Source organism: Castanea sativa, chromosome 5, assembly GCF_040712315.1.
Source record: "Castanea sativa cultivar Marrone di Chiusa Pesio chromosome 5, ASM4071231v1".
Lineage (NCBI taxonomy): Eukaryota > Viridiplantae > Streptophyta > Magnoliopsida > Fagales > Fagaceae > Castanea > Castanea sativa.
The window spans coordinates 16,859,660-16,867,670 of NC_134017.1; the positions used below are offsets into that span (position 1 = coordinate 16,859,660).

The 8,011-nt window shown below is 33.5% G+C and overlaps 1 protein-coding gene across 2 annotated transcripts; it reads left to right on the forward strand.

The window, feature by feature from the left end:
- The first annotated feature begins 1,024 nt into the window (after nucleotides 1–1,024).
- Nucleotides 1,025–5,305, forward strand: LOC142633972 (uncharacterized). 2 transcript variants are annotated; one of them, XM_075808239.1, is made up of 9 exons: nucleotides 1,025–1,343; nucleotides 2,074–2,150; nucleotides 2,867–3,095; nucleotides 3,225–3,379; nucleotides 3,520–3,565; nucleotides 3,650–3,741; nucleotides 3,883–3,979; nucleotides 4,523–4,579; nucleotides 4,793–5,305. In XM_075808239.1, exons 1-9 carry the CDS (start codon nucleotides 1,194–1,196, stop codon nucleotides 4,856–4,858), a joined length of 969 nt encoding a protein of 322 aa, XP_075664354.1. In that variant the 5' UTR covers nucleotides 1,025–1,193; the 3' UTR covers nucleotides 4,859–5,305. The 2 variants fall into 2 exon arrangements, with proteins under 2 accessions (XP_075664354.1, XP_075664353.1); XM_075808238.1 differs by lacking the exon at nucleotides 4,793–5,305 and having other exon boundaries at nucleotides 1,060–1,343; nucleotides 4,523–4,761.
- The last annotated feature ends 2,706 nt before the right edge of the window (nucleotides 5,306–8,011 follow it).

Sequence of the window (8,011 nt, forward strand, 5' to 3'; positions counted from 1 at the left end):
TTGTCATTCATCATTCCATGTGTTTTTCTTTTTAGGTAAAGGAAAAACTTAAGAATTACACGAATAATAAGAAGGGGGAATATGAAATATATTGGTAAGTAATCCATTGTTATTTTACCTATATAAATATGTTGGTAATGTTTTGATTATAAAACTAAACTTTCTCTCATGTAGATAAGATTTATTCATGAGTCCCTTATTCCACATTTAAAAAATAAATAAATAATCAAATACTAAGACATTTTAACTTTTTTTTTTTTTAGGAAATCGATAGTAGACTTTATTAGTTTAATATCACAGTGGATAATTGGGAAGAGAAAATATGAGCATTTTTCAAACTAAAAATAAGTTTTCTCTTTCTCTCGGGCAACACTAGCAAAAGCTAGAGCAGCCCTATTACATTTCAAAGGCACACTACCAAAAGAAAAAAAAAATGTAAACTTTTACAAATAAAATTAATGTCTTCTAGAGGGATGACTCTGTCAGAATTGAGAAGATCCACAAGGTCACTAAGAGTCCGTTTGAGAACAGTGGATTTAGCTGAAATTAAAAACTTTTTGCTAAAAGTATTGTAGATAAAACTAAAAAGTAATGGTAAAACTCATGAATAAAACCAAAAAATGTAATGGAACCTATAAATAGTACTAAAAATAAGTTGAATAGTAAAAAAAAAAAAACTTTTTCGACCCATGCTAAATACATCTTAAATGTACTTTATGCAATAATGTATTCCCAAAATAAAGTAACTCTTACAGGGCACATTTGTAACTCAACATAAACAACATAACTCAATTGTTAAAGAATTCATGAACTTAATCATAATTTTTTTGATGAACGAACTTTTAATCATAATTTAATCCTATGTAGTGGTATTTAGTATATGTCACTTTTTATTAATTATAAAAAAAAATACCCTACATCATAATTAATTCAATGAAAAAAAAAAAAACTAAAAGTACATGGCAAAAGGAACACGTGTAAATCCTATGTATATAAATTAAGCACACAGAATAAAACCCAAAGCAGAAGCACAAGCACAAAGCTATACTTGAAACGAGAAAGAAACATAACTTGAAACTGAAAAGCAGAATTAAAAAGCTGCTTATCTTTAGTCTTTACAAAAAAACTCTGTTTTGAAACTTTTAAAGTACCTTTTAAAAAAGGCTTTCTTGCTTGCTCTGTTTCATTCAAAAATGGAAGTACCAGCAAGTACCGTGTCGTATCGTATCGGACTCAACGAGTCGTATCGGCCACTGCCTTCTGTGTACCTTGCCTTCTTCTCCATCTGGGTCTTCTCCGCTTGTTCTTGGACCATCAATACCTATAAAAACCGCCACTTTCAGGTCCTTTTTCTTCTTCTTTTAATTTTTTTTTTGTGAAAATTTTTTTCCTAGTTTTATTCAAATTGTATGATTGGATATGGAATTTGAGCGTTTTGGTTTGATGGGTATGTTTCATTTCGTTACAAGTTTTCGTTTTTAATCTTTTCAGTTCATGGGGTTTTTTTTTTTTTTTTTCCCATTTTCTATTGGTTTCTGTTGCCTTTATGCTCTGTTTGGATGCTGAGAGAAATGTTAGGAAGACAGAGAGAATTACTATTTTCTTTTTGCAGGATTTCGGGCCTGTGCCAGCGTGAATACAATAATCCTTAACTTGATTTTTTTTTTCCTTTTTTTAGGAGTCTTTTTTATCTATATATTTGTTAGGGAGATAACACCACAATATTGTTCTCTGTTTGCCTTTTGGGAAAACTAAGTGCTATGAAAGAAAATTACATTTTGATCCTCTACTTTCATGGTTCTTTTATCTTTTGTTTCTATTAATGAAAATTTCTCCTTAAGGATAATAAATAACGTTAAGCGTGGAATTCTGTTTTCCTTGGCGCCAGTCAATGAATTCTATGTTTCATAGATATTTACTTTATAGCTTTTCAACCAAATTGAGCAACAAATTAGTAAATTTCATGATTTCTCGTTTGTCTCATTTTACTTTTAATCTCTAGGAAATGTATGCTTTTATTGGATTTTTTATTTATTTATTTATTATTTTTTTGATATTGTTATACTAGAGCAGACGAATAATTTGCAGTGGACACTGGCGTCTGTTCCATTGATTAAAGCATTACAACTTGCCTTATCTTTCCTCTTTTGGTAAGTTCTGTCAAATTGTGAATTTTATCTTAAATTTATTGAGAGAATAAAAAAATCAAAATAAAGATGCGTTTAATTTTTGGTCTTCCAGTTTATTGCATCTGTGTATCATTAATTTCCACCTCATTAATGGTGCTATGTGGCTACTAGAAGCTATATTATGTCAAAGAAGATATTTCAATAATTAGGAGGTAGCTGCTAAGATATCTGAAATGGAGCTTATGCAGCATCACATACATGAGAAAATATATGATTGAACTACCTTTCATAATTTTTATGATTTTTTTGGTTCTTTTTTAGCATGATAAAGGGTAGGGGGGGTATAAAGAACCTAAACTTTCAGGACCTAATTCATGAGAGCAAAACCTTCTCTAAAACCTATTCTAATTAGTTTTGCATGACTGTGCATTCAGTTCTTTTCACAATACATGCAGAAGGAGAGAGAGGTGTTGTAAAATCAAATCATTGATAAAACAAATGAAGTTGTTGTCTGTGGCTGCTATGTGGAAGATGATGTGACAATTTCTTAAGGTGGTTATGTAAATTATGTTGTAACTTATAAGGCACATAGTTTAGGTTGCCTCTATAGCTCATTTTAGTCTGCAAAATGATAACACGAACTGTTATTAGTATCTGGGGCAAGTTAATGTGTATTTGACGTTTGTGTGGTTTAATCACTTCAAATTATCCTAACATTTCAAGCACTGTTCTTTCAGGTATTCATGCTTTAATCTTCAGGTATGTTCACTGTGGATGTCATTTGGGGTCTACGTAACTGGAGTGCTCTTCCAGACAGCTTGTTTCGTGTCCTTTTTGCTTATTTCTCATGGTTACTGCATCATGTGTGAGCGCCTTTCTGTAACTGAGCGTCGCACTACAGCTGCACTTGGGTGTGTCTTTTACTTGACTCTTGTTGGTTACAGAGCTTCTGTACCTTACTTCTCTGTGAGTTCTTAGCTGGTTAATCCATTGTGTTCTTAAATTGTCATAATCTGCTAACTAATGCAAATTTTAAGCCAGTATCTAATTTTTCTGGCCACGATACTAATTCTGTTGTAACTCACTGTGGCTCAGGTGCTTCTGCTGCTCAATTATTTTATATCATTCTATGTGATTTTCCACCATATATCTCAAAACCTGTCGGTATTACGGGAGCAGTTGAGCTTCATAGAGGATGAGGATGTTCATACAATGCATGATGCAGTGTATACAAAGTACATGATGTTCAAGTAAGCATTGAATAAGAACTTAAAGAATAAAGAAAGAAAGAAAGTTTGTAACTGTTTTATGTTCCAAGGTTGTAAATTGCCAGCTTCAATGAGAATAATATTTTTGAACTTTGTGTTCTATTTTCTTTTGTGTTATACAGGAAATTTCAGGCTACAATGCAGATAGTAGCTTTGGCAGAAACTGTGGTATGAATATATTGATTTTCATTCCAATTTATATACCATTATGAATATTTGGGAACATTCCTTGAGAAGTATTTTATTCTTCAGATATACATGAACACGGATAACTCATCAGAAACTTACTGGCTTCGCTTGCTAGTTCGTGAATGGGCACAATTCTGCATCTTTCTGTACATTGGGTATGTATGAATTGCTTGATTCTGCAAATATGGCCTCTCTAGAAACATGCCAATTCTTGGTGATTTCTGAACTCAGAGATCCTACCACATTGTTTGTCCTCCAGCCATGTCAATGTTGTAACTGTTACTTATTTCTTACAGGTGGACTTTCAGATCACAGGACTTGACACCAGGATTCTCTGTTATGCCAAACTTGAAGTCTAAAGGGGAGACTGTGGTGCCTCCCATCTTTAGTATTGTAAGTCAATTTTGGATTTAAATACTGTAAGAAGCTTAGGTTCCCTTCATAGAGTTGGAGGCAAGTGGTTTCCCCATTAAGATCATTTTATAGCAATCTCACACCATAAATCAATTAATACAATCTTTGAAGCCAATTGATGCATGTCACTTAATTCTGTGTAAAACAAATATTAGGATTTCAAGTATTAACATTGGTCATAAACCATCCCAAAATAAAATAAAATATAAAAGACTGCTGAATGCTCGCTACTTGGTACTCTCATTTGAAGATAACAAAAGTAATAAGAATACCACCCTTTTTCCATTTGAAGCTCTTCATTCAAGAGTTTAAATTTGTGGCTTTAAAGCTATGGAGAAAAACAATAGCTTATTTTTGTGCTTTTAGATGCTGGGACCATGTCCTAATCCTCTAAATACCATACCCACTAGGCACTAAGAGAGGGTAGAGTCAATAAATCAGGGCCCACCAATAAATGGAGCAACCATGTTCCTTTTAGAAATAGCTTTGCATTTTCTACGAATGCTGAGTCATGTTCTGCAGGAAATGGATGCAGCAACATTCAGAGATTTTAGGAGTCATCCGTGGCACATTGGTGTGGTAAGTGTTGTATATTCAGACATATCATTTCTAGAACCTTATTTCCAACAGAGGAATCTTATTCTTTTCAAATGCTAGCTCCTTGCATAAGTGGTTTAAATTTTCATATCTATACTTCCATTTTAAAAGTTTCATTTTTGGCTGGCATATATGTATATTTAGCCTTTAAAAACTCTGGCATGTGTGCTGAAAACCTTTCTTGTGCTCATATAGCCAACTCCTTCTCGCGATAGCTCTCAAGACGCGGTTCTAGTGATAATTCAACACCCCCATGCATAAGAGGCCAAGAATGCCTGGCATTTCTTCCCCAAACTCAGCTGGAGTTGCAACTTTTCCAACAGATTCAGAATCAATTCCATGCAAGATATGATGAACAAAATGATTTATAGCATAGATCATAGCAGCATACCAGGCGATGGCTATTCGTTGAAGTTGAATTTGTGACATGTCCAGTGGCAGATTCTTTTTTCAAGCTATACACACTTCCTTTTTACCAAAATCCAAAAACAAGGGCTATAGTTGACGAAATTATAGTTCATTAACTAGGTTAGATCCAACTGTTATATATGTTTCTAAATAGTGTCCATCAATCTCAATTGTATATTCTTCGTCCTTGGTGTTGTTGACTACTTTACCATTTGTTTGCAGCTCTCTTTGAGATGTAATTTTGAGCAATTTGAGATTATTGTACTAAACTAGGTATTTGAATGATACAATTGTTCGAAATACTTATTAAGCGTAAATGCACTTTTAGTCTCTACATTTTAACCCGATTTTTATTTTAGTCCTTACATTTTATTTTTACCACTTTTAGTCCTAAACCAATTAATGCGTGACATTTAAGTTATTACCGTCACCCAACTAATAGAAAATGTTAACATGGCTGAAGGCACAGTAAAATAATAATTAAAAAATTTATTTTAGCAATAAAAAATTGCCACGTCAGCGTCTAAATTAAAAAAAAATTAATTTATTAATTTTAACTAAATGAAAAAAATTAAAAACAAAAAATCAAGCCCACCCGATCAAAACAACACAATCCCAGTCTCTGAAACTCTCCTGTCTCAACTCTCTACTTGCTCGATGCTTGTGGGTTTGTGGATTTTCCTTTGAATTTTTTTTTTTTTGGTGGGTTTCTGTGTATATGGTGTTGCCGACTTGCCGTGGTGAGGTGGAGGTCTGAGTTTGTGGATCGACATGGTGGAGGGTGTGGGTTTGTGGATTGGCGTGGTGGTGGGTGTGGGTTTGGTTGATCGGCGTCTGTGGTGGAGTGGGTTTGGTTGATCGGTGTCTATGGTGGAGTGGGTTTTAGTGGCTGAGATTGGAGTTTGGTGGTGGCTTTCGGTGATGGCATAGATCGGAGTTTGGTGGTGGGATTCATTCACAGATTGGAGTTTGGTGATGGGTTTCATTCTCAAATCGAAGAGGAATGGTGCTTGGACTAGCTGAGTTTTGTTTTTGTTTTTTTTTTTAATCAAATTTGGGTGGGGTAGTTTGCTCCGATGGGTTTGTGTGGATAGTGGATGTGTTTATTATTTTGGATTTGTGGTGGATAGTTGATGGTTTTGTGGTAGATTCCGATAGATTTGTGGTTGTGTTCTTGAGTGCTTTGATCTGGGTTGGAGTTCTTGTTTTCTTCATGTTCTTGAATTTTTTTTTTTAATTTTTCATTTAGTTAAAATTAATAAATTATTTTTTTTAATTTAGATGCTGATGTGGCAATTTTTTAATGCCAAAATAGATTTTTTAATTATTATTTTACTGTGCCGTCAGCCACGTCAGCATTTTCTGTTAGTTTGGTGACGGTAAAGACTTAAATGTGACGCGTTAATTGGTTTGGGGACTAAATTGGTAAAAAAAAAATGTAGGGATCAAAATAGAAATTGGGTCAAAATGTAGGAACTAAAAGTGCATTTACGCCTACTTATTATAAAAGGAAGTGATTTGGAATATGACATTTATTCTCATGTTTCATTTCGTTACCGACTATGAAAACAAAAATCATTAAAAGACAAGCAAACTTAATTACACTTCCAATCAAGACAAGCAAACTTAATTTACATAGGTCTCACCCCTACCCATTTTTATTCAGCAAAAAAAAAAATCCTAATAATTTACATTTCTGAATTCCTTTTAATGAAACTAAAATTGTGGTAGCCAAAATTTAAAATTTGAAGCCAACATTGTAGTAACTTATTCAATTGAAAAAAAGTATTAACAAGGTAAATAACCAAGGACAGACCTAGGAGGGCCCCTGTCCTTATATGTAGTGGTATATTCTTGTATTAATTATTTATAGATGGTTTACTAATTTTTTACAATAAACATTTTATTTTGGAATATATCATTCAACAAAGCAAATTTAATAATATGCAATGAATATTTTATTTTAAGTGTGCTTAAATTAGTGAAAATGATTTTTTTTTTCTGTCTAGTGTCATAATTAATTTTTTTTTTAGAGAGTTTCAACTTATGGAGTCCACTCCCAGTGATAAATTTTATTATCAAACCAAGACACCAATCAATCTTTGGTGTAAGTGGGGATTAAATTACAGATTTCATGGATTAATAGGAGAGTGTTTTATTTTTTAAGCATTTTAAATGGGGTTAGAGATATATTTTTACTAAATTGTCCTCACGTTTTTTCCCTATTAAACATATTCTATTTTATAGGCATTTTAAGTGGGTTGGAGATATATTTTTACCGAGTTGTTCTCAAGTTTTTTTCCTATTAAGTTTATAATTTAAGAGTATTTTTTTTGATACATTAAGAGTATTTTTGAACTACATAAAAGTCCAGTCTAAAGAAGAAAATTCTCTTATAAATAGTATAGATTAAACATGGATCACAAGATAATTTTTTCATAATATTTCTGTGGGGAGTAAAAGGACCCAAGTGGGCATATGGGCCTTTGAGCTGTAATATGGAGGGCCGACCTGCTCCAGGATTAAACTCTATGAGTTGGCCCGTATGCCGAGGGTCCGAGGATACAGCCGAGGACGAGATTCTCCTCGGAAGAGCCCTAGAGAATTCAAAGTTTCATTATGAAGGTCAAAGCACAACTCTGGAGAGACCAGTGGTTAAAAGGGGACATCCTGAATCTTATAGATGCACCAGTATTAAAGAAAATATCAAGAATAAAGGCTGCCACCTCCGCATTAAAGGCTCTGCACCTACCTCCCTGGCCGCATTAATGGGGAGGTGACCCCTGAACAGTGAGGTGGAAACTTCTAGTCACTGTTCAAAAAGTATCAGGGAAGGAAGTATAAAACGGGGGTAAAGGCCAAAGAAAAGGGGGATCGGGAAACTAAGAAAGAAATTAAGAACTTGTAATTTTGAAGGAAGAAAGAGAAATAATAAAGAAATAGTCCTCGGCTCGAGTCCGAGGAGATCCATTTGTCATTATCGTTCTTTATTTACTTGTGTTTGCT

Excerpts from the sequence above, each read along its gene's own strand:
- LOC142633972 (XM_075808238.1), top strand. The coding sequence starts at position 1,194 with ATGGAAGTACCAGCAAGTACCGTGTCGTATCGTATCGGACTCAACGAG. Across the intron at positions 3,380-3,519 it reads ACAAAGTACATGATGTTCAA|GAAATTTCAGGCTACAATGC; the intron begins GTAAGCATTGAA and ends TGTGTTATACAG. Across the intron at positions 3,980-4,522 it reads TGCCTCCCATCTTTAGTATT|GAAATGGATGCAGCAACATT; the intron begins GTAAGTCAATTT and ends CATGTTCTGCAG.